The sequence below is a fragment of the Ochotona curzoniae genome, unplaced genomic scaffold (genome assembly GCF_017591425.1).
Source record: "Ochotona curzoniae isolate NIBS_2020 unplaced genomic scaffold, NIBS_Ocur_1.0 contig_291, whole genome shotgun sequence".
Lineage (NCBI taxonomy): Eukaryota > Metazoa > Chordata > Mammalia > Lagomorpha > Ochotonidae > Ochotona > Ochotona curzoniae.
In genome coordinates this window covers 2,970,812-2,997,081 of record NW_024465649.1, presented here as the reverse complement: position 1 = coordinate 2,997,081, position 26,270 = coordinate 2,970,812, and the positions used below count along the sequence as shown (strand labels likewise).

Genomic DNA, 26,270 nt, shown 5'->3' with positions numbered 1-26,270 from the left:
CTTACAGGACCCACCATCTTTCAATTGCACTACCCTAGGACCACGCTTTAATCACCTCAACCCTTTGGAAAAGACATGATTTAGAAGTTCTATTTCCAGACCAGAAAAAGAGAGTGTAACGGATGTGACACTTGTAACATTTGTGTCATTTTTGTCGATTTCTTTCTGCATTGACATGTGCATGTTCTCATTTTATCCTAGTAAGGACATTGTAAGTAGGGCAGGCATGTTACCCCCTTTTCTGTATGAATGAGCTGTAACAGAGGAACAATGATTAGCCATAGATATGGGCCTCATAAAAGTGCTGTATAGCAGAAACAGGATCTTTAATCTCAGTCTCATGTTCCCATTATTGATGCCATACTGACTGTGATAATCAGCATCATTTATTAAACAGATTTATCACTCAGCACTGTGATGACATCTTTTCTCAAGTTATCACATGGTTTATATCCTTATATCACTGGGGCCTTAGAATGCCACCTCCCCCTAAGCCCTGTCCTGCATACCCCTGTATGCATTTTGCTAATGATATTTCTCCTCTAACCCCATTCTTTGCTTGGTCTCCTTAAGAGATTATAACTCAGGACTTACATATGTATATATTTTTAAATTTTGTCTTTATCCCAGATAGTTTAGAAGCACCATGAGAACAGCAATATTTGTGTTATTCTTTCATGTGCCTGCAGCACTTCTAAAATTGTTGCAGCATAGCAGATGGGTACTTAGTATACATTTGCTCCATGAGTTAATAATCCTCAAAAACACCTCAACAAGGTTTATGGACAAAGAAAATTAGGCACAAAGGTATTTAACTAAGGTCAGCCTAGTAGGAGGTTAACCAACCTAATTTTGAATTCAGGTATGCTCAAGTTGAAAGCTCTCCTACAAAACCATGTCTCCCAAGTTTTATTCCCTGTAAGTGCAGGTGGGACTACAAAAGCTTACTAAAAATAATGGACCAGGTTCCCACTTCCTTCTTGGATATATTGGGGTTTAGTATGTGGTGGGCTTTATTTTTCTTTTGTTTTAGCTATTTGCAGATCATACTTCATGGTTGTGCTTAAATTGATAAGAAATTGTTAGAGATGTCTGATTCTGCTACCTTTTTTGAAAGTTGAATAAACTGGACTTTAGTTGTTCAAGCAGACGTGACAAGAGTCACTGGAAACAAGAACTTTTTCACCTGTGTTCATCCATGTCATGGGATGCTTCCTTCTTGGAAGGGTTGATAGCTCCACTTCTCAGCAATACATATAATAAGGCCCTTTTTGAAAAACACAGAAAAGAAAAAATGATCGGGGACATTCCTTAAAACTTGGGATTGGTAGGAAAATATTAAACATTTCAGTTGCAGGGAGAAAGTTTGTTGGGTTTATTGGCGCCTCTAAAACACGACTGCTTCCTTCTTTAACGAGATAGACTTCCGGGCTGCAGGCGAGTCACTCACTGCCTGCTTTGTGGATATTGTGGATCACGTTGTGATAGGCCAGCATTTGTTGAGGACTTATTACATACTCGGCAGTGCAGAAAGAGAAACAAAGAGCTTATTCCAAGGACAGGATCACAGGAGGTATTTGTTCGTACATTTAATAGGTCTTGCTAATAATCTCTCGAAGGTAAAGACAGAATGTGCTCTTTGGAAAATCTTTCTCGATTGTACCAGGAAAGTGGGCGAGGGATGTACAGAGGATGTGCATCTCCTCTGGGATGGCACAATCTTCAGGTAGGTTCAAGTTAGGTATATTTTCTAGTCTTAATAAATGGCAATTGAGTACAAAAATGAGTACATATACACATAGGCTGCATTTTAGAAAAGATTATTTGACTTGATAGTTTGTGCTCATTTAACAAACAGTACTTCGTGTCACTTATCTCAGTCCATTTTTAACAACTCTGTGTTATAAATATAACCCTGCTTCCTGTTTTGGAGTTGAAGAAACTGAGACTGCAAGACATTAAGGAATTTTCCAAAATCATGCTCAGATCAGGTGACACGACTAGGATTTTTGCCAAAGTGGCCTGGCTCCTGAAACCCGTTTTCTAAAACCACATGCTATGTAGCCTTTCATTCTTCTCCCCCTTGCAAATTCTGTTTTTGATTTTCTGTAAAGCAAGGTGTTTTATCTTCTGAGAGTTTTACACATCAACTGATGTAAGGGAAATAATGCCTAAACACAGTAAGTGCTATGATGAAAATGGAGCTACTTAAGTGCAGAAAAGATGGCGTTTAAATGCCCGCCTGACGGGGGTAAGACGTGAGTGGAGGATGCCTTGTGCACTGTTAGTGACAAGCCTTTTAACTCTCATAAATCACAAACATAACTGCAGTCGTTGAGGAAGCGCGTTAGATTACTAATGGATCATCCTGCAGGAACGAACATAAACAAGATATAAAAATAAACGAAGTCCTTGATGGCTTCTTTGTCTTTCCTCACAATTCATCATTATTCCATGATTAACATAACCTCGAGACATTTGGTTATAATTTGCGTCAGTGTGGAATTTCTATTGGGCTGTTGGGGTCTTGTCTCGCTCTTCAGTAAGTACCCCCGAAATAAGGACCTTTAGCTAGCAGAGCAAATGAAAAACTGCAGCTGCTGGGCTACAGGTAGGGTGAAGTTGAACTGAGAGGGCTTCCTGTCTGACACAAGCCACAGGAGTGGACAACAGTACAGCATTCTGGGTGGGGAATGATTTCCCTGGCGGATGTAAGCAGGCCTTGCATACCTCCCAGCTCTGCCGGATTGGTCTCCTGATGTGAGCCTTTATAGTAATCAGGAGTACTGCCCAGCTGCCTTGCTAAGCAAAGAACTGGATAGGCAAGGAGGGAGGAAACTTCCTCTTGCCTGTCAAATTTAAAGTACAATTTGCGATCTTGCATGTGTTTTAAGGGAAATAGGCATGTAGCCTCCATTCCTTACCCTTGTATATGGATGTTAAAATACATGTGTTCGCATGCATGAAAGCTTACATTCCTGTACTAAATATAGACCAGCGAGCTGACTTCAGGGCTACATTTTGTACTTTAGCCAATGTATGCGCCTGGTGTTGAGATAAGCTGAGATAATCCTGCTTAGCACCCGCACGCACATGCTAGCCCTGTATACTCCCACATTTGATACAAAGCTCATTGCTTCTCCAGCACTGCGTGCATTCTGATACTTGCAGATGTCGTGTTTATTTTTGTATTTGTGTGTTCACATATATCCCAGCTGTAGAAAACATATTCTGTGCATCGCCACCAACACTGCCACACACAGTGTTATTTAAGACTTAAAAATTCCAGTTACACGTAGTTTTTGGTGCTGATCATGATGCTGTTTTGGGGGGAAAAAAAATACTTGTAACTTCTCATGGTGAGGTTCCTCCTTCTTTTGATTTCACACTTGGTGTTTGTACTGTATCAGGGAACAAGCAAACCGCTGATGGCCAGCAGTCCAGAGGAGCCCCACTGCAGGCTGGCCAACTGGAACACAACAGAGAGGGGCAGGGCCGGGGGAAGACATGTACATTCCCCATGCCTCGCCCCCTCATTGCATCTCTCCTTGCCCTTGGTGCAGCTGCAGCTTTGCACACGACAGCCATCCATATGTGTGCATTTGCCTTTTTGCAGTGAAGTTGACTTGGCAGACCTGAGCTTTGTACCCCACGCTCAAAGCTTTGTTTAACTAGAAGGCACTAGATGGAGTCTACATCCTCAGGCTAAAGGCCGTCAAGGCTTCACTGAAAAATCAGCATTCACACTCTAAATAGGAACAGCGAAGTCTATTCTCAATGCTGGGTAGTATTTGGAAATGCTGGTGAGAAGCTGGCGCCCGAGATCTCTCCAAACCACCCTCCTCATCACCTGCCCCTGACTCCATTTTCCAGTCACCATGCTGCTCCTACCAGAAAATAAAGTATCCTGCTGGTAGAAAGCATGAGCCAAAACTCAGCTAAGGTCTTGGTAACCCTGATGAGCCAGCCGCTTAGGACTAGGGACCTTTAGTCCTTTGAAAACCAAGAAATACTTTGTTCTTAAAGTGAAGAGAATCAGTTACTGCTGATATCAGGAGATCTTGAAATGGCTGAATGTTCTGGGCCGAAGAGCTAGAGTTTGATGCGGGCACTAGTGGAAGGCCACCAGGCACCACAGCTCTCTTTTGGTATCAGAAGACTGGCCAGATGGAGATGATGTCTGAAGGCGCTGATCACGGGCGTGCGCACTGAGTGTTCCTTAAGCAGCATTTAGTTCTTTTATCTGCTGAGAAGCATGTTTGGGTTCTTCCTCAGAGTCTTCGGGAAGGCTCACTGTCATGTGTGCTGACACTCAGGTCTGGCCTGCTCTAGCAGCAATCTGCAGAAGATGCTCTAGAAGCTGACAGCCTATAGGGAACAGACACGACTGGTTCTTGTGTTTGCAATCTGCCCTGTCATCAGATAATGGATGAGAAGACCTTTTTAAATCCAACTGTGTGAGTTGGAGACTGATACTCGATACAGCTTGGCAAGGGAACACACAGAATAGTTCAGAGAAGGATATAATAAAATTGTTGTATTTCAGGCAAATATCCTCATTCCTCTGGTTTGGAACCCACATGGGAAACATTTCTTTTGGTTGTTGTTTCTAACAAGTCTTCAGAGCAGGCAGTGCATTTCCTGCCAGCATCCAGCATTCACACCTCATCTAAGCTGTCTGTGGGAATGATGGCATTAGCTTTTTAAAAATTTGCTACCAAGATAAATGGATTAAAAACACCAACTTGAACCTCTGAGTCAGCACCTATCTGCCTACATTATAAAATTACCTGTGTCTGCTTTGCCTCTGTCACATGTCTGAAAGACCAGTTGGGCATTTCTTTATTGGACACCACAAGGACATTCTGTGCTAGCTCCCTTGTTCAAAGGTGGGAACTTGGACCCGGTGTGATGGCTCAATGGCTAAATCCTCCCGTACAAGTCCGGGATTCCCTTTGGGTGCAGGGTCGTATGCTGGCTGCTCCACTTCCCATCCAGTTCCCTGCTTGTGGCCTGGGAACGCAGTAGAGGATGGCTTAAGGGCTTGAGACCCTGCATTTGTATGGGAGACCCCTAGGAGACACCTCACTCCTGATTCCAATCTCTGGGATTTGAATGGGCTCAGCTCTGGTTGTCCATTATGGTCATTTATGGAGTGATGAGCCAGCAAATGGAAAATCTTTGTCTCTTCTCTCTATAAATCTGCCTTTCCAATAAAAATAGATAAATCTTAAAAAAAAAAAAAAGTAGAGTCTAGGGGGCAGGGCAGGATGTCCTTGTCTCTTAGCTGTCTTTTAGTTATCCTAGCTTTCAAGGCTCAAGTAGTAAGAATATTCAAGGCCATTTCAACAGCTAAAGAAATCAAGTACTCGCCAATTCATGAGATGTTTTTCTGCTTATTCTTAAAAGGAAGCTCTCTTTTGGAAATTTGTTTTAGATATGGAAACCATGTATATTAGATTGTCTTGAACTCCTTTATCTTTTTAGCATGGAGAAGCCTACACATACTGAAATTGAGCTCTTCTCCTGTTACAACTGTGTATCAGTGGATGTCCTGGCATGTCTGTAGCACAGTGGTTAAAGGCCACTGCCTTCGACACAAGCATCCCTTCTGGACACCAGCTTAGGTCCTGGCTGTTCCACTTGTAATCCAGCTTCTTGCTAATATGCCGGGGGTGGGGGTTGTTGGGGAGGGGGAACACCACAGGATGGTCACAGTGTTTGTGCCCTTGAGCCTTTTGTGTTAATCCTGGCTCCTGGCTGTGGACTGGCCCAGTTGCAGCCATTGTGGCCATTTGGGAAGTGATCCAACAGATCAAAGATCTTTTTATCTCTTTCTGTCGCTTTCACGCTTACTCTAACTTTGGCTTTCAAATAAATCCCTTTTAAAAAATGATGTTCTGAAGTGGTACAATGTTATATTCCATTGGAAAGGAGAGCCAAGTGAATGTTATTAAAAGGTCAGCTGGAATCATGATTTTTCCCCCCCCCAAGTTTTGGGAAAGGTCAGCATGTTTCCAGATTATCTTCCTAGCAATTGGGTTTAATATATGCTCGGCTGGTGTGAGGCAAGCAGCATTCATAAAAGCAGATGTTTGTGTCCTTGCCCATATCATCTTTCCATTGCTGAATTAATTGGCACTTACCGGCAAGTGGTTGATCAATAAGTTTGCAAAGCAACAAATGCTGTGGTCAGTTCGCTTCTAGCTGGAGGATTGATCAAGTTCCATCCTTGATTTCCACAGCAAACTTTCTGCTGAGTTCCCCAGGTGCTGGGCCAGGTTGCAGTGCAGGTTTGTGTTCAGTATGGGAAAGATGATTTGGGCTAGAGAAAATATTTCAGACACTTCTTCCTATCCTATGTGTCTGTAATAACACTCAGGTAATTTTTAAGTTATGCACAGATATTCCTACTTTAAATAAGAGCCTTACATTGTAAAAAAAAAATAATAATAATAAACTGGATTTGCCTTCTTTTCTACGGTTGAATGTCTTTCATAGGCCACCAGAGAGTTCTAAGCTCACAAACTCATAATGTTTCTTCGCTTTTCCTCCATGCTTAAGATCCTGCACAAACTTACCTCAAATGTTGGGAGGTAGAATGTTGGGAATTCTTCTTTGTGCTGTGGCTCCTACTCTCCTCCCCTTAGTTCTCAGCTTCTCCTTTATTTCTAAGGTCAAGATGAGGTTGAATTTCTTTTTTCCTTATGGAGGAGCAAGCTATAAACTTCCAAGGCCTGAGCACTTGCTTGTAGATTTAAAGGAATCTCAGATTTAAAGGCGCCCAGGGTCTCCTATTACAGAGTGAAGTGAGAAGTGGGCTGAAGCCTACCCTTCCCATTGTTTCCTTTGTTGTGATCTGGTTGTTAAGGGTAGAGTGGGGTGAAAAGCAGGGCAAGAGCTCATTGAGCCCTTGAGTTGATAACCTTGGCTTTTAGGAGGCTGGGGTGTGTGTTACCACAACTCTCCAAGAATATCCAACACAAACTGCTCCCCAGGCCAAACCCCATAATAACCTCTAAAGCAAACCTGGGTTTTGCTTAAAAGGAGAAAGCCATTGCCTCCCTCCCTGCGTCCCTGGGCTCAGCCTCCTCCCGGTCCTCTGGCGTGTCAACACTTGCCTTCTGTTTTTTCCATTGTGCTCCTCCCAGCCCAGCACAGGGGCCCCACCTCTCACAGGATCTGAGTATGTGACTCTACAGTCCAGACAGCCTTGTCCATAAATCTTCCTGATCCACCTGCAGATTGTCTGTCAGCGGCTGTCCTACTTCTCTGTTGGATGAGCCATTTCCACCGTTCTGTTGGACAACCCTGAAGCTTTATGGGCTGCTGGAAACTCCAACTGGCCTTATTCCCCCTCTGCATCTTATCCTATATTGTTTTCTGTCATGCCCAGGCTCTTCTGTGCTGGGTAGTTCCATGAAGCCCACACACGTAGTGATAAGAAACCATATTGTGATTGTGGCTGTCTTATCTTTCCATTGCTGTGATCATACCACGGACTGAGTAATTTATAAACAGTGGGGGCTTGGAAGTCCAAGATTGTGGCACACTAGCATCATGCTGGGATGTACTATGGCTGAAGGCACACTTGTAACAGATGCTGAACTAAAATCCTACTTTGAACCCACTACTTTGAGCCTTTAACTCCATGGCTAAAGGCACTGATCCATTCATGGCTCCCCTGACCCAACCAGTTGCTACAAGGTCTCATCTCTGGGAAATGGTTAAATGGGAAACCATTTAACCTAATGGTTAAGATGCCAGTTAATATAACTTCATCCCATATTGGTGTGCATGGGTTGAATGCCCCAGCTCCAGTTTCCTCCCAGGGCAGACCTTGAGAGGCAGCAGTGATGGCTCAAGTAGGTGGATTCCTTGTGTTCCAAATTGCTTGGCTCTAGCTTGGGGTGTTACATTTGTGCAGTGAACAGCTGGCGATGTGGGAATTTAGGGAAGTAATAGGATTGAAATGAAGTCGTGGTGATATAACCCACCAGGATGACATTAGTGCTTTCATAAGAGGTGGCAGAGACACCACAGTACCCTATCTTGGGAGAGGAAGAGACAGTGAATATCTCTGACGCATGAGTATACAAGAAGATAGCCATCTGCAAGCTGGGAAAGGGACCAATACCAGACCATCCTATTTGCTGGCATGTTGTTCTCACGTACAGAACTGTGAGAAATAAGAATTTGTGTTTAAAAGTACCAGACTATGGCATTTTGATAGCAGCTGGTATTGACTAGGTCAACAAGTTGTTCTGAAGTGGCTAATATTACCTGTTGGTGGGTAAGATAAGGAACTTCAGACTCTGGATAATATTCATGGGTTAATCTTCTCTATTCCAGACTGGGACGCAGAGTTTGTCAATATGGCAAAGTAAAAGTGTACTGTGTGAAGGCAAATGCACAGGGTACTTAACACCTGTCAGGCTCCTCTCTGTGATAGCAGTGTCATGTTCCAAGGCATGTGTACGTTCTAATGAAGCTGTTTATTAGCATAGTGATTGGAGCAGGTATTGCTTTCTAACCATCCAATAGTGATTGCCAAGGACTGTTGTGAGGATTAAAGGGAATCAGAGTCACACTTTACACAATGCCCAGCACAATTAGAATTTGTTTTTCTTTTACTGGTTTCTGGGCATGAGGAGACATCAATGATGTGGAGCAGGATACAAGTGGAATAAATGGTTAGCCCTAGGGCATCCTGGAAAAGAACTTGAGAAGACTTCAGAAATGCTGGAATTGGGCTGGAACTGGAAGAGCAAGCAGGAGCTAGAAGAATGAACAGAACTTGCATTGGGAATATTTGTTTTTCTGCAATTTGGATGAGCTTATAACTGAGAGAATTGAGCTAGGGTTTAGCAGAAATGGTCTTTTTCTTTCCTGTCCTGATACAGCTTGAGCTTGGGCGATTCACTCAGCCTTGGTAATAAAACAGGACAGGATATACCTGTTTTGCTCAATTCTCAAGATTGTCATACGACATAAGTGACATATATAAAAATATACCCAAAAAGTTAGAACCTAACACATGAATAAACTCATTATGAGATCTTTAAGTTTTAGAAAAGGGGTCCCAGGAACAGGCTTTATTCCTGGTTAATGAGTTACCGGTTGGGCCACCCATGTTGTCTGTGTCTCTCTGCTTTCTCTCTCCATTTGAATTCATGGATGAGAATTCCAGTGTATATGTCTGCCTGTCTGGAATGAATGAATGAGGATTCTGGAAGAATCTAAAGCTTCCAGAGCTGTAGTTTACCCCTCCTTCAGGACAGTGCTTTAGACATGTCACTGACACTCGAGTAAGGTCACAGCCCAGTGTGAACACATACATCTGGTTACATGGAGTCTACCTGCCCTTCCTTCTCGCAAGTACAAAGTGTATTCTTTGGGTTCTTCATCTTTAGTACCTGAGCCAAATGTCACATTTCCCAAAGTAGCTACAATAGTAGATAATAAGTGTGAAACAGTAGCCACCTCCATTTACAATATGTTAGACACTCTGATAAATACAAACCTTAGCCTACTTCATTCTGAACAACCTCTCAAAGCAGAATTACTGTTCTTGCTGTAGAGGTGAATACACTTGGAGAAACAATTTGCCTTATCTCCTTTAGCTGATAAATGAAGGCATTGGATTTAAGTCAAATTTATTTGACTGCAAAGCGTAAGTAAGCCTTTTGTGCCATTTTGCTGTTAATCTTAAAACGCTCTTCTGCTGCCTTGTACCAGATTTCCCATGTAGCATTGGCTATGAGAAATTCAATGAGTAAAATGCTTAGGTTTTGTTCAGGTAATCCTTCTGCCTTATAGTTTTACTGCTGTAAAATTCAGACCACACAGCAATTCCCACTCACCACCACATGCACTTTTCAGTCCAGACATTGGGCTATATTGGCAAGAATCATCTTTTATGCTTTTTCTGAGCTTTGTATGTTTGCTGTTACACTTGAACATTGCCATATGCCCTTTTAGGACTATTAATCCTGTTACTCATAAAGACACGTAAGCGAAGAAACTTCCCCAAATTTCTAGCCAGTAAGTGGGAGAATTCTATATTTTGAATACTGTGGCTTTCACTACTCCCATTAGCAAGGACTTAGGGAATCTTCTATAGGTAGTGTGTAGCATGAAACAGTGAGGATGTTTTCTGCTTGAAGAACTCTAGAATGCAATGGTGTGATGTTGTTCAGAGGTCCTTGATATCTGTGTTTGGCACAGACTTGGAATTACTTCTGTGTCATGTACATTTAAGAACTTAAAACCTGCAACTTGCTAGAAAACAGAATGGAAGGTTTACTCTGGAGTAGTAAGGCTGCAGTTGAAGGAAAGGACGATCAGCTATTCAATTCTTCTTGTGGCACAAAGGTTTTTGAATGTCAAATGTTAAACTCTTCTACATTCAGTAGGAATTTTGTCTGTGAATCTTCTGTCCTCTAGGGTACATTCCCTGTCTGTGCCTGTCAGCCTCATTGTTATGTATTTTAAGGAAAGCTTTTCCTAACATTAAAACTCTGTCAGGGCCTTCCTTTTGGGAAGCAGACATAAATAAAATGTGTACTGTGCCTTTGCATTTTTGTTTTCTTTTACCTTTTTCCATCCGTGTACCCACCCCAGTCCCAACCTTCAGAAGTCAGAAGCTAAGGTAAAAAGAGCTTTATGAAAGGGGACTCTGGGGAAGTATGCAAATGACAGAAACATCTATGGGAAAATTAAGGGAAAGGAAATTCAGTAAGAGATTCCTTGATGTTGTGATGAAACGTTGTCACTGGAGACGATGAAAAATTAGACTCCGTTCCCATGGGGACCACACATTACCTACTGATCATTTGACCCATGGCTGGGATGTTGGCTAGCCCAAGAATTGACCCAAAAGATGATAAGATGGTTTTTGTCCCTTTGTCTCATCAGCATTCAGGAACCCCTTAGGGGACAAAGAGGGAAGGATGAAGAGGGGTAGCAGGTGAAAGCTGAGCTGTGGAAAGAAAAATGTGTTTAATTATACTGAGAGAGGACTGTGGGTCCACCTGTAGCAGTTGGTTGAGGATGGCCTTTTTCTGTTATCTGCAGGGATCATGGTGGGACACAGACCCATGGTGCCTGCCCTTCTGGAAGGTACCACCTGGGTTAACCAGGCCGCTTGGATTTAACTCATCCACATAGGATTGAATCTCTGTGGGCTCTCTGCACTTAGAGAGCTTATGTTCAGCTGGCCTGAACCCTTAGGTTTGGCTCATGTGCTCTCAGATTGCTTTGAGAGGGCCCCAAGAAGGAGTGCAAGGCGAGGTTTCCACAGTGAGCACCCCCTCTGGGAGTAAGGAGATCTTCAGGCTCTGTATCTTCAGTTTCTTCACTTGGAAAACAGGAATTCCACTTGTATCCTCTTATCCTCCTGTGATGACAGGTTCATTAAGGTGGAAAACACCAAATTCTGACATGCGTTTCCTGAAGAAAAAGGACAGTACATCCACTCTGTTCTGTCTCCAGGCTGGAAACAGGCTGTACTTGAGTCATTGGACAGTTTAATTGTTTTGGTATAACTTCTGTGATGGGAGTCAGGAATTTTAGCAAGGCTTTGTGATGAGGAGTGATGACCCCTTGCCTTGAATTTGGCCTCGTCTCTCTTTCATCCTGCTGGTGGAATTCAGCAGTTCTAAAGTTCTATCAGAATATTGGATTTTCATAGAAAGTACAAAGAATTTTAAGTGAAATCACGCTATTCTTTAGAAATCTAATTCTCATTACAATGTAATAAGATTGTACATGGCTTAGAGTATGCTGTCAGAAATTTCACAGCATTTGTTAAAGTGGATTTGAATAGAAGGTGGGGGGGGCGGGGGCAGGAAGTCATCTATGTATAACACTGAGACAAAGACATCTTGCTTGGAAGCTTTGGCTCTGAAGTTAGACTTGGACATTTGAATTTCCTGGCATCATTACCTTGGGCAAGTTCTGTAACTTTCAGTGTCCACTTTTATAAAGTGATGGCATATATTATGGGATTCTTTAAAGGATCAGCTGGCTTGATAAGTGCGTGTGAGAGAACAATGACTTTCACAGAATTCCTGTGCACATTTTGGTGGTGGTTGTTGTTGTTTTGAGGCAAGATAAGGCACCACTGTGTGAAAGTTTGGGGAATCTCTGATTCAGAAGTGGAGAGAGCGTGCATCGCAGGCGTTTTGTCAAAGGCCCCGGGTGCCTGATTATTAATACATGCAAGCTGCTCTCCCTGCTGATACTGCAGGCTGCAGCTGACCCTAAACCAGGGAACCAAAGGCGGACGTTCTCTCCCACCTGTCTCAGGGCCCCTCTCCCGTTAGCCAGTCCCCACCACTCCAAGCAACAGTCAGTTCCACGGCAGTCCAGTGCTCTCTGTCTTATCTAAAGGTGTTCACAGGTCTGTAACCTCTGATTTGCTGTATTTTTTTTTCAAGTTTTTAAATTTTGTAGCTTCTTTTTGGTTTGTTTGAGGTACCATTGCAGTTAACATGCAATTCCTATAGGCAACACAGTCCTTTGTGAGTCTGTGTTTATCACTTGACCCCATTAATATAAATTGAAAAGGACAAGTGCTTGGCTCTGCTGTTGAAGCATCACTTGGTACATTCATATCTCTGGAGTGCCATCTAGACATCAAATTCCAGCTTCTTGCTAATGGAGATCCTGAGAGGCAGCAGTGCTCAGGTACTGAAGTCCCTGCCCTCCTCCCCCATGGGAGACCCAGATTGAATTCCAGGTTCCTGGCTTAGTCCTGGCCTAGCTACAGCTGTTGTGAGCATTTAGGGTGTGAACCAACATACAGGAAATTACTTCTCTCTGTCTCTCTTGCCTTCTTCCTATACCTCCCCCTCCCCGCCTTTCAAATAAATGAAGCAAATAATGTTTATATTAATACAACTAGAATATTAGCATAAATTAGAATATTTACACCATAAGTTGCCCTGTGCTTACTACATAGTGGATACTTCTATAGTAGCTATTAAAAAATCTTTGGATGAACATTGAAATCTCTGCAACAAATTGATAGATGACAGGGTACAGTCTTGTATTTTTGGTGATTAGAGGCAGAGCCTAGATTTGAGCAGTTTTGTTTAGCTTAGCTTCAGTATGCTTATCCGAGGATGGAGTCCAGCCTCCCCTGGACGTTCCAGTTATCTGCAGCTGCATAACAAACCACCCAAAGCTCAGTGCAGAAACTGACATCTTGAGGCTCGTGGATGTTATGAGGCAGGAATTTGGATCAGGCCCAGCAGGAGTGGCTTTTCTCTGCACTGTGATCGCTGAGAATCAGGGAAGACTCCATGAACTGGCATTATCTGGAAGCTTCTTGACTCCTGCCTGGATCTTGTACTGGGATATCTTGAAGACATGCTTTGCCAGGTCTGTCAACCAAACACTTACCATGTGGCCTCTCGTGTGTCTTGGCCTTGTTACAGCTCAGGAGTTGGGAGCTACTAAGAGAGGCACGTGGAAAACTGCAGTGATCGTTGTTGACCTAGCCTCAAAAGTCAAATAATCTTACTATTCTAAACTTTGTTAGAAGCAATCATAGGCCCAGTCAGACTCCAACAGGATTGAGGGAATGTAGCAGGGTGAAGAATGTGCAGCTATTTCTTAAACATTTTTCTAAATACATGAATCGGGCCCGGCGCGGTGGCGCAAGTGGTTAAAGTCCTCGCCTTGCACGCCCGGGATCCCATATGGGCGCCGGTTCTAATCCCGGCAGCCCCGCTTCCCTTCCAGCTCCCTGCCTGTGGCCTGGGAAAGCAGTCGAGGACAGCCCAAAGCTTTTGGACCCTGCACCCACGTGGGAGACCCGGAAGAGGCTCCTGGCTTCGGATCGGCATAGTATCGGCCCATTGCGCTCACTTGGGGAGTGAATCATTGGACGGAAGATCTTCCTCTCTGTCTCTCCTCTCTGTATATCCGCCTTTCCAATGAAAAAATAATAAAAATAAATCTTTAAATACATGAATCATTTTGGGCTAACTCACAGCCTATGCATAAACAGGCAGTGAATTGAAATTGTTGGCTAGATAATATAAGTAGATAGAATTCTACTTTCGTTAGAATTCTCTGATGCATAATGCAGCAAGGTGGAGGAATCCGCCATGGGGGGAGGGTTGAGGGAGGGGTAGGGGGAATCCCAGTGCCTATAACTGTGTCACATAACGCAATGTAATTTAAAAAAAAAAGAAAAAGAATTCTCTAATGCATAGATAACAATCCTTGGGTACTCCTCACTTTTTAAATATGTTTTTCATTTATTTATTTGAAAGATATAGATAAGAGAGAGGAGAGACAGATCTTCCATCCACTGATTCAATCCCCACAGTAACCAAAGCTGACCATGTCAAAGTCAGGAACTTCATCCAGGTTTCCCACATGGCTGGCAGGGGCCCAGGGACTTGGGTCTCATCTATTGCTTTCTCAGGTTCATCAGCAGGGAGGCAAACCAATAATGGAACAGCTGGGGCTAAATCCATATGAGCCTGATCCACTGTGCCACAGCACCAGCCACTCATTTTCATTTTTAATAAGTTTGTGGAAGCATCATTTGGAACTTAGATTCTTTCAAATATACTTTGTCCTGAACCTGTGCTGTCATAGCAGAATATTTGTTCCCAAGTCATGGACCACTCCACTGACTGTTGTTGGTGGAATTTTAGTATTTATATTACCAGAGGTCAGAACCCTGAGAGAACTTAAGGCAGCTTCCAGAAATATATATTATTTATTTTCAAAGCAAGCCTGAGCTTTGTTGAAAAGGTTAACGAGGTCATTAGATCAAAATAGAAGGTAGATGACTCTCAAAAGTGATTCTGTTTACTTTTGTGCATTAGATTGTGTGTGTATGCACTCCCAGTGCAAGGCATGGTGCTAGAAACAGAAAGGCATGGGACTAAACAGAGCGTATGTGTAATAAAAACTGCCTTCACAGAGCATGCTGGCTGGAGGGGAATCAAATATCAAACAGATGATGGCATCAAAGTGCAATGTATGTCGTAAGAGCATGCAGGGCACAGTTACACTATACATCAGATTTTTTAAGCTGAACCTGTTATTTTTACAACTCTTCCTTGAATTCAAAGTGTAAGGAAGGAGAATTGTTTGATCAGTGCACACTGTTGTTCCAAAAATGTGTCAGTGTGTCTACTGATCATGAGCAGTAGTCCTGTACCTGTTGTTTGGACTGCATTTAAAATCTCATTAGCAAGACTAGTGTAGTGACTCCGGTCACTGACACCAGGATTCCATGTTGAAGTACTAGTTCTAGTTCTAGCCACTCCACTTCCTATCCAGCAACCTGCAGATATATTTTGGAAGGCAACATAAGGTGACCCAAGTATGTGGGCTGCTGCCACCCACGTGGGAAACCTGGTAAAGTTTCAGGTTCCTCCTGGCTTTTGGCCTGGCCCAGTCTAGCCACTGGTCGTTTGGGGAATTAACTCACAGGTTAAAGATTCTCTCTCTGACTTTAACTGCCTTCCAAAATAAATGAATAAGTCTTTAAAGAATAAAAAAACCGGGGCCGGCGCAGTGGCCTAGCAGCTAAAGTCCTCACCTTGAACGCGCCAGGATCCCATATGGGCGCTTGTTCTAATCCCGGTAGCTCCACTTCCCATCCAGCTCCCCGCCTGTGGCCTAGGAAAGCAGTCGAGGACGGCCCAAAGCCTTGACCCTGCACCCGCGTGGGAGACCCGGAAGAAGTTCCTGAATCCTGGCTTCGGATCGGCAAAACATCGGCCGTTGCACTCACTTGGGGAGTGAATAATCAGACAGAAGATCTTCCTCTCTGTCTCTCCTCCTCTCTGTATATCTGACTTTGTAATAAAATAAATAAGTCTTTTTTAAAAAAACAAAGGAAAGAATAAAAAACCTGCGCTCCGAGAGTCAAGGAACTACAAATCCCGACAGCCACCGGGGCTGAGTGCTTCCGGCTTGCGCGTCCTGTCCCTTTCCCTGCCGTCGGTGGAAGGGGCATGATGGAGCAAGAGGGCTGAACCTGCAGCTGCGGGTGGGGGCTGCCATCCGCAGACCCTAGATGTCTCCCTAGAGCATGAGCTCGGACAAGAACGCCCACTACAGCCGCTTCTCCGGGAGGCCTGCCGACCTGCCCTCCCCTGATGCTGCTGCTGGGACCAGAATGGAAACCACATTTGGGCCTGCTTTTTCAAAGCCGTCACCACCGTCACGAAAGCTGACAGAACTGCCACTTACAAACAGCACCGCAGGTCGCCCTCCTCCTCCAGCACCCTGGCCGACTTGCCGCGGGATGAGAAGGATAGCATGCATGCCTTCCATCAGCACGCCCCGCCATCTCCGTCAGCCCCGTGCACTCCGAGCCCAGCATGTCCCTGCACTCGACCTTCTCACTGGCCGAGGAGGAGGAGCTGGAGCCACTGGTGTTCGCTGAGCAGCCCTCGGTGAAGCTGTGCTGCCAGCTCCATTGCAACGTCTTCAAGGACCCTGTGATCACCGCGTGTGTGCATACATTCTGTAGAAGATGAGCTTTGAAGTCAGAGAAGTGCCCCTGGACCACGCCAAGCTGACGGTGGTGGTGAACAACATTGCGGTGGCCAAGCAGCTCAGGGAGCTCTTCATCCACTGCAGGCACGGCTGCCAGGTGATGGGCGCCAGGAAGCCCCCGGTATTCGAAGTGGATCCCGTGGGTGCCCCTTCACCATCAAGCTCAGTGCCCGGAAGGAGCATGAGAGCAGTTGTGACTACAGACCCATGCAGTGCCCCAACAACACTGGCTGCGCCCTGTTCCTCACCATGAATCTGGAGGCACACCTCAAAGAGTGCGAGCACATCAAGTGTCTTCACTCCAAGTACGGGTGCACATTCATCAGGAACCAGAACACATATGATACGCACCTGGAGACTTGCCACTTCGAGAGTTCCGGCAGCAGAACAAGATGCACGTGGCATTGGCCCAGAAGGAGCAGGGGATCAGCTTCCTGCACTCCATGCTGGGCAACCTCTCCGAAGGAGTCAACTAGCTGGAGAAGAGCCTGGAACTCAAGTTCGACGTGTGGGATGAGAATCTGAGTAAGCTCAGTGAGGATCTCATGGAGTTCCAAAGGGACACATCCCTGCTGAACGACGAGCTGTCCCACATCAGTGCACGGCTGAACATGGGCATCCTGGGATCTTAAGGCCCTCGGCAAAGTTTCAAGTGCAAGACCTTCGTGGACGACCAGGGTCCAGTCTGGTGTTTCTATGACTACTGGATGGGAGACCTGCTCTTCAGCAGCTCCTCTGACAAGACCATCAAGATGTGGGACACATGTACCACCTACAAGTGCCAGAAGACACTGGAGGGCCAAGATGGCATTGTACTGGCACTCTGCATCCAGGGATACAAATTCTACAGTGGCTTAGCAGACTGCACCATCATTGTGTGGGACATCCAGAACCTGCAGAAGGTGAACATCCGGGCCCACAACAGCCCCGTGTGCACGCTGGACTCCTCCCACAACATGCTCCTTAGCCCACAACATGCTCCTTAGCGGCTCTCTGAAGGCCATCAAGGTCTGGGATGTCGTGGGCACTGAGCTGAAGCTGAAGAAGGAGCTCACGGGCCTCAACCACTGGGTACGGGCTCTGGTGGCCACTCAGAGCTACAGCGGCTCCTACCAGACGATCAAGATCTGGGACATCCGGACCCTCAACTGTATCCACATGCTACAGACGTCTGGCGGAAGTGTCTACTCAATCGCGGTGACGAATCACCACATCGTGTGTGGCACTGCCTCATCCGTGTGCGGGACATTGAGTCCAAGGAGCAGCTGTGGACCCTGACAGGCCACATAGGCACAGTATATGCCCTGGCAGTCATCTCTATGCTGGACCAGACCAAAGTGTTCAGCGCATCCTACTACTGATCCCTGAGGGTCTGAAGTATGGACAACATGATCTGCACACAGACCCTGCTGCACCACCAGGACAGCGTGACAGCGCTGGCTGTGTCCCAGGGCTGGCTCTTCTCAGGAGCCATGGACAGCACCGTGAAGGTTTGGATTTGCTAGCTGAAGCCAGGCCAGGCTAGCCACATGACAAGGTCTTGGGGTCTTCGGCCTGCCCTGGGGGATGAGTGGACGGGCTCAGGTGGTCGGCAGTGCCTTCCCTGCCCCACACTCAGCCTCACTCCTTTGGCCTGGTCCTTCCTGTTGCCCAGACAGTGGCCAGGGCCCTCTCCCTGGGCGCCAGGTATGCCACCTGCAGCCCTGCCCTCCCCCATGCCGGCCCACGGGCCTTTTTATTGCCCTTTTCTACTGTTTTTAGGCTGTACATAGATTTGATTACTCCTGATGGAATAAACGCTGCACCCACTATGGGGGAAAAAAAAAGAATAATAAACCACTAGCATATATTATGGGCCTCTTTTATATTAATTGAGGACAATAAAAAGCAAAGAATAAAAGTTTATAAATGTTGAGTTTTTTAAGGTTTTTTTTTTTCCCCTCTACTGGATACCATTTAGATGAGTGGAAAATTACATTAGAACAAAGTGGGAGCTTTTTGGCTGAATTTCAAATGAGGTAGTTATGTTTCATTTCTCTCGGTTAAACTGCGTTATTGGAGATGCTATTCACACGTGAGGCTGGACAGTTCTTGGTTCTGCAGAGCTGTCCTATGCACTTGGGATGCTTAGCAGTGTCCTCTAGCAGTGTACTTGGTAGCAGTTCCTTTCAAGCTGTGAGGACTAAAATTATTCCCAAGCTTGGCCAAATGTCCCCTGGAGGGACAAAATCTCCAGTGGTCTAAATTTAGATGGTTTTCGTGTGTTTTATTACAGTGACCTCTAACAACAAAAACCTAACAAATTGTAGCTGAGGCATTTGAATTGTAGTTGAACTTGCTCATTTTTGAAACATACAACCCCTCCTTTGAAAACGATAAAATGAATTTGGACAACCCACCAAATTAAGCATTCTACTTACATTCCTCTGCTAAGTCTAGAGATTTCTCTACAGTTTACTGTTGGGCAGTTGTAAGGGAGGCAAGGATCAGGGTTATTTGAGATTGTAAAAGCTGCAGAATGTCTGGAATAAAATGAAGCCTGACAATAACAAAAGGGTGTATTCTGATCTGATGCACGTTCTCAGCCTATGAACTCTGGGATTGTATGCAACACATGGCCCAAAGGAGACCATCAGTTCTCTGGTGTGCTGGTAATGAATAGCTCTACAAACTCAATTAGCTATAATTCTATCAGTCATTTCATTGGGGTAACATTTTGTTTAAGAGGAAGAAAAACAACAGTCCTTTCCTTGGGGATCTGTAATTAAGCTGTGACTTTTGATGGGAACAGTGGAGGGGAAGGTACTGTGCTTACCAATTTGCTTGTATTATTCCCATCTGAAAGTAAATCATGATGAAGTGCCGCGCTCAAGGCTGTTAAGAAAGACATTTGTGTATCCTAAATATGTAACAGGGTGAACACAAGTATATCCCTAGCTATTGCTTTTGCTTTATGTGGGCATCTGTATTGTACACCTCTGGGAAATGACCATTCTTACCAAAGATCTGTGCGTAGGGCCGCTGGAGTTGTGTTGCTTGAGGTGCTAAGTGTTGCTTCCCTTCCTTCCTTCCTGTTTTTCCTGCTCCCTGAAAAGCAGTGTGCATCCAGAACCTCAGTAGTAGATGATGTCCTGTCTTTTTGTTGCAGCCATGCTGCTGCACTAGACTTGGCAATGCTCGCTCTCATGCTGACAATAACAACATCGATAGTCTTTGTTTGCCTTTCTCCTGCTAGGCATTTTATGGATAGCAGTTATTCTATGTGAGTTTAAACATATAAAACCTTCACACTACGTTGTCCTCTATTAGACGATGTTATTTTATTGATGTCTTCTGGGCATTTCGGAATATTTGTCTCAACCCACACATGTGGGTGGGGATTTGTTTTCTGTGAAGTTTTAAGATTTGCAGCTTGTGGCACAAATTAATTAGTTTAATAGGGGGAGAAAAGCACAGTGGGTTACTGTCTTGGAATTTCAATTTAGTTTTCTTGCCGTCTTCCCACAGCTAGCCAAAAAAATCCGTGAGAAGTTCAACCGATACTTGGATGTGGTCAACCGGAACAAGCAAGTTGTGGAAGCATCCTATACGGCTCACCTAACCTCTCCGCTAACTGCAATCCAAGACTGCTGCACTATTCCACCTTCCATGATGGAGTAAGATGAACGTTTTTGTTTTTGGTTTTGAAATCATTTCTGATGCTGTCAAATTACATACACTGTTTTATGTTCAAAATATCTGTGTTTATGACAGTGTGTCCTTTATTTCCTGTTAAGAAACTCTTTTAAAGAAATGTGACTGCTTGCTCTGTAACAAGAAAATACCCGGACCTCCTCCATTGCCCTGTTTCAGTAAAGAAGCAGCAGAGTTCAGGGTCAGGAGTATCAGCCTACTATCAGAGCAGTCTGCAGTTAGTAGGAACTGCAAGCAGTTTGTAGTAACTTGACTACTAAGTCTTGAATGAGATAATCTCTGGTTCTGGGAACTTGCTTAAGACATGTTTTTATTCATGAATGAGTACCCAAAATATTCCACTTCTTACTTTTGAAGATACTGTCATTTAAATTCCCAAGGGGAATGTGATTTCACTTAATAGTGAAACAGGTTTTGTTTCTGCATGGTTGAGATTATAATTTGTTGATTAGTAATTTTATATCTGAATGGGTGTAGGGTCATGTGATGTTAGAAGTTGTAGTGGAAAGAAAAATTTGTATAGAGGTACAGAGAACTTAAATTTGATTTGGTTTGTAGTTAATTGTGTCCTTAATCAAGTTTTCTAAGGTGCAATTTTTTAGTTTTTTTAAGTGTGGATTATAACCTCTATGATGCCAGATTTTTATCTCGAGTTAGTAAAAGTTGTTAATGAGCTTTAAAAAACATATAAGCATAATTGTTAGTCTGCAATTTCCTCTCTTTTTTTCTTTTTTTTTGTGTATGTGAAGGTAGGAAATGGGTAGGTACAGTATAATCAGTTAAATGATGCTTTAATGAAACAATCAAGTTTGTACTTATTATAGATTCCTGTACTTATTTTAGATAGCCAAGCAACATTTAAGTCATCTTCTTTCTCCACGTGAGCCTCTCTCTGGCTTACCACCCCCTCATGGCCTGAAGAAGCTCCTACTGGTCGTCCTCCAAACTAAGTGGAAGATACATGCATTTTGGAATGAGACTGGTTAGGAACTCTGCCTGCAGCACTTGGTTTTGGATAATTTGATGTCTTTGATCCAGCCTATCTTCGTTTCTAGGATGAAAATAATATAATTAAGACTTCACAGGGTAGTATAAACATTCAGTGAAATAAAATATGAAAATATTTAGTGAGCTGTAGTGCTCTGAATAAATATTAGACACGATTTTTTAAAGAATCATTTTTTATACTTCTAAAGATTTATTTACTGATTTTTTAAAAAATGATTTATTTTTAGTAGAAACTCAGATATACAGAGAAGAGGAGAGACAGAGTGGAAGATGTTGCATCTGATGATTCACCCCCCAAGTGGCTGCAATGGCGGGAGCTGTGCCAATCCAAAACCAGGAGTCAGGAGCCTCTTCCAGGTCCCCCACGTGTGCGCAGGGTTCCAAGGCTTTGGGCCATCCTCGACTGCTTTCCCTGGCCACAAGCAGGGAGCTGGATGGGAAGAGGGGCTGCTGGAATTGGAACCGGTGATCATATGGGATCCTAATATATGCAAGGCGAGGACTAACCATTAGGCTACCATGCCAGGCCCTATTTTTCATGTTTTGTTTTATTTGTTTGTTTATGGAAAGCAGGGAGGCATCTTGCATCTGCTGGTTTTCTCTCCAAATGCCACAGCAATGAGGGCTTGAGCCTGGTTAAACACAAAAGCCTAGAATTCAGCTCAGGTCTCCCTGATGGGTGGCAGTGACCCCAGGCCTTGGGTCAGCATCTGCTTCCTCTCGGGATACACCATGGCTGGAAGCTGCAAACTAAAGTGGAGCTGCGAGCTCCTGGTCCCAGGCCTGATAATGCAGGATGTGGACGTCCCAGATGGTGTCTCAATGGGCGCGCCCTCTGACCACTCCCAGCAATAGTATTTATAGGCTTCTCTGTTATAGTGCATAATTCAATTTCAATATTTTCAGAACTAGGAGAAAAGACAATATTGTGAGAAGTTGCTAGAGCTAGAATTCAGTCTCCCCTCCCTGGGAGTCATTGGCAATGTCTGGACACATTTTCAGTTGTCACAGCTGCAAGATGGGGAATAGTTCCTACCTACATGTAGTACCAGAAGTAATGCTGTGCGCTGTACATAGGATAGCACCCTGCAACAACTGATCAACCCAAAATGTCTGTCATGTTGAAATTATAAAACCCTGGCTGGCAGAATGGGGGGTCTTCATCAACGTGGACATAGAACCAGTAAGAGAGAGAGAAAGCGAGCAAAAGCAAAACTTGAATTAGTTGACTTCTGCTAGGACATCTACCCTACTATTAGCCCACCCGTAAACCATTATGCCTATTGCAAGATGTACTCAACAACTGCGCTTTTGCTGGAGCTTCCTGCTGTGTTTGATGTTGTCCCCTTTTTTTTTTCCATTTGTTCTTGGAAGAACCTACTGCTCTCATATAACCTTTGTTCCCAAGCTAGTATCCGTATACCTCTAAATAGCACAGACATCGATGTGTGCCACCTTGGTGGTGAGTCTGCCTCCCCTGCTGTTCCAGGCAGGTATTACACCTCTGACGTCTGGCAGGTGTTTAATTATTAGAATCTGAACAGCTTAGAATACAAGAATGAATAAGGCAAGGTCTGCTCTCAAGGAGTGTGTACATTACTGAAGGCTGCCGTGACAAACACTGAGCAGAACTGATGGGACCAAACATGTCACAACATAATCCCTCGAAGCAAAGATTTATCCAAGGTATTGAATTCTGCAACTTTAGAAATGTATTATCTGATCTTGCCATTTTAAGATAGATCACACACACAAAAAAATTAAAAACCTCTTCATGAAAACAGTTTTTGTAGTGTATTAGGATGAAGAAAATCAATTCAATAGAGAGTTGCTTAGGACAATTGTTGTACCATCCATATATGACCTGACAAGATACAGCCATGATGCAGAAGCTGACCTATGAAAATGGTCTTACAGACACGCACACACGCATCCACTTGACATTTGGCAGGACTTGCTCAAAGTTTTCTAGGGGTATGTATGAGATCTGTCGTGGCAAATATAGCAAGTTAAGCAGCCACCTGAGACACCAGCCTTCTGGAAGTGCTGGTTCGAGTGTTGGCTGCTCCATTTCCAACCCAGCTATCTGCTAAAGTGCCTGGGAAAGCAGCAGAGAATGGCAGCTTTGGTCTCTGAACTGAATGGTGAAGTGATCTGCTTCACCATCTGCTTCCTTACTGGGAAGTTGACAGAGCTAGGAGCTGCCATTTGGAGGGTGAATGGGAAAACCCAGGTCTGAGGTTAAAGCTGAATAATAAGAATAAGCAGGGGTGAGTGAGGCAGACATAAACACTTTCTGGTGACGCATTCAAGGGTTTCTGATGCCAGCAGTTTGCAGCTGAAAGTTTTCCATCTACTCTTGGACTGAGTCTCCCTGACTATGAATAGAGCTTGTTTTCCAGGGAAATATGTATAGAAATTGTTGCATTGAATTTGAACTGATGCACATGCTGGTGGAACATATGCAATTTGTAAATTACAAGAGCACTCCATCCCCCAGAGCTTTTTCATGAGCCTCAGAAGAAAGAATGAATGAGTTATTGGGATATGCCAGGATAAGAATTCTTAGCTTGGGCACTGCACGATGGCCTAGCAGCTAAACTCCTTGCCTTGTGCCAAGATCCCATATGGGTGCCAATTCTAATCCCAACAGGCCACTTCCTGTCCAGCTCCCTGCTTGTGGTCTGGGAAAGCAGTCGAGGATGGCCAAGATCCTTGGGACCCTGTGCCCACGTGGGAGACCCAGAAGCTCCTGGCTTCAGATTGGCTCAGCTCCAACCATTGTAACCACTTTTGGGGAGGAAGATCTTCCTCTCTGTCTCTCCTCCTATCTGTCCATTGAACATAAATAAATACTTTTTTAAAAAGAATTCTTAGCTTGAAGACTTTGTTCCAGCCGTTCAAAAGCCCTTTTATTTGCATATTATAACTGTTATAGTTCTTTCCTATATTCCAGTCCCCACCCAAGATGTCTTTATTTGAATCCCAGGGAGTTGGTATTGGAGTTGCAAAAAGTAAAAATTCCTGCTTTTGCTAAGCAACTTGAAGGTACTAATAACAATATTTTCCATGCTAGTCATATTTGGCTTTGAACCAGCCACACCTCTGTGACTCAAAATCAACCATGGAAGTCACTTAAATTTCTGAGTCTCCTTTTCCTAATCAAAGAATGGAAACAATAGTAGTACCTACTTCACAGAGTTGCTGTAGGGGAAATATTTTTATGCCATCTTCAGACAGACATTTAGTTCATATGTATTTATTTTAGTATCTTCCCCTCTGGGTAGTAATAATATAAAATTTCTTTTTCAAATATAAGTAAAAACATGGAATTATTTTAAATGAAAATTTAAAGTGAGAAATTTTGAAAGTGGAGGATATGGTAATGACTGAAGTTCATGAAAAATCAACTCAATTATTGGTGAAGTAGAATGGGCCATTCTAAGTGTGAGCTGTTGCACAGTGATTGGATAAGGAATCTGATGTCTTAGTCCTGCATCCTACCCATTCTGAAGTCATTGGGATCCTAGGAAAAAAAAATTAACTCAGCCCTCTCTCCAGGGGGCCAGCTGCTATTATGAACACTTTAAGTGATTAATGGTTTATTAGAGGTAAGACAATGTTTCTGCAGTTTTAATTACTAGTTAATTGTCACCTTTAGGACTGCAGAGATCATAACTCCCAAGTAGATTTTATTTTTACTGATTTATACTCCATATTTGATTTTCCTCAGTAAGACTTAACAGTGCACTTTGAAAAACATGCCATGCCCAGTTGGGAAGAGAAAAGTTTTAAAACTCCACTACAATGCATTCCACACAGTATACCCTGAAGGTTATATTAAGAGAACAGAGAGAAAACCCTGCAGAGTGGCAGAAAATTGGATTTTCAGATGGATTTGATACTCCCCTTCTGCAACCAACAAGTCAGCTCTTTTGACTCAGAAGCTTTGGAAGTTATTTTGCACATGGTCCTCCTTAGTCATTTATCACTCTGTCAATGTGTGTTAAAGGAATTACCTGCAGAATCAACATTCTGTACAATGGAAAAATATAGTTAAAGACATTTCAGTGGTGACACTTAGCATGGCTTTGCGAGTGTGCTCTTTTTTTTTTTTTTAAAGATTTATTCTATTTTTATTGGAAAGGCAATAAAAGGAAGATCTTCTGTCCGATGATTCACTCCCTAAGTGAGCGCAATGGCCAATGCTATGCTGATCCGAAGCCAGGAGCCTCTTCCGGGTCTCCCACGTGGGTGCAGGGTCCCAAAGCTTTGGGCTGTCCTCGACTGCTTTCCCAGGCCAAAGGCGGGGAGCTGGAAGGGAAGTGGGATGCCGGGATTAGAACCGGCGCCCATATGGGATCCCGGGCGTGCAAGGCAAGAACCTTAATCACTGCACCATCGTGCCGGGCCCGAGTGTGTTCTTTTACCCACAGAAATCAATTAACAACTCCCTTTGTGGTGTTTGGGGTGAAGTGCAGGAGACTGTTGGCTGTCCCACAAAGAGTGCCCAGAGTTATGTCCATAGACTATGTCTGACTTGCAGGTGATTTTGGTTTTGTATTTTGGGCTTTATTTTGGTTGGCCCTAAATATCTTTGAAATAAGATTTTCAAATTTATAAGTTTTTTAAGGATTTATTTTTATTTATTTGAAAGACATAATTGTGGAGTGGGTGGGTAAAGAAACAGGAGCAAGATCTTCCATTCATTGGTGTATTCCCAAGTAGCCAGGGCTAGGGAGACTGAATCCAGGAGCTAAGAACTTTGAGATCTCTCACGTGGACTGCTTTCCCAGTACTGACTGGATCAGGGAACCAGATCGGAAGTGGAGCAGCCAAGGCTCCAGCCAGTACTCATATAAGATGCTGGCATTGCAGATGTGTGCTTAAGCCACTGCGTCACAACACTGACCATGTAACAGGCATCCAGGTGTGGCTTGATGAACAAAGTAGTAGTCGCTGGAGTCAGTCGGTGAACACCTTATTTTCCCAGATTTCTAGAGCCAGCTGCTGATAGCTAGGAGATTTCTGCT

General features: G+C 43.9%; 1 protein-coding gene and 1 pseudogene across 1 annotated transcript in view; both read left to right on the top strand.

Annotated features, from left to right (window-relative positions):
- The window catches only part of CACHD1 (cache domain containing 1), a 205,522-nt gene that overhangs the window by 90,901 nt on the left and 88,351 nt on the right, over positions 1-26,270 (top strand). Inside the window, exon 3 of the mRNA XM_040978638.1 lies at positions 20,044-20,192. Within this exon, the coding sequence (XP_040834572.1) occupies positions 20,044-20,192 (149 nt within the window). The remainder of the gene's footprint in view (positions 1-20,043; positions 20,193-26,270) is intronic.
- On the top strand, positions 16,067-18,219 carry LOC121155340 (annotated as a pseudogene).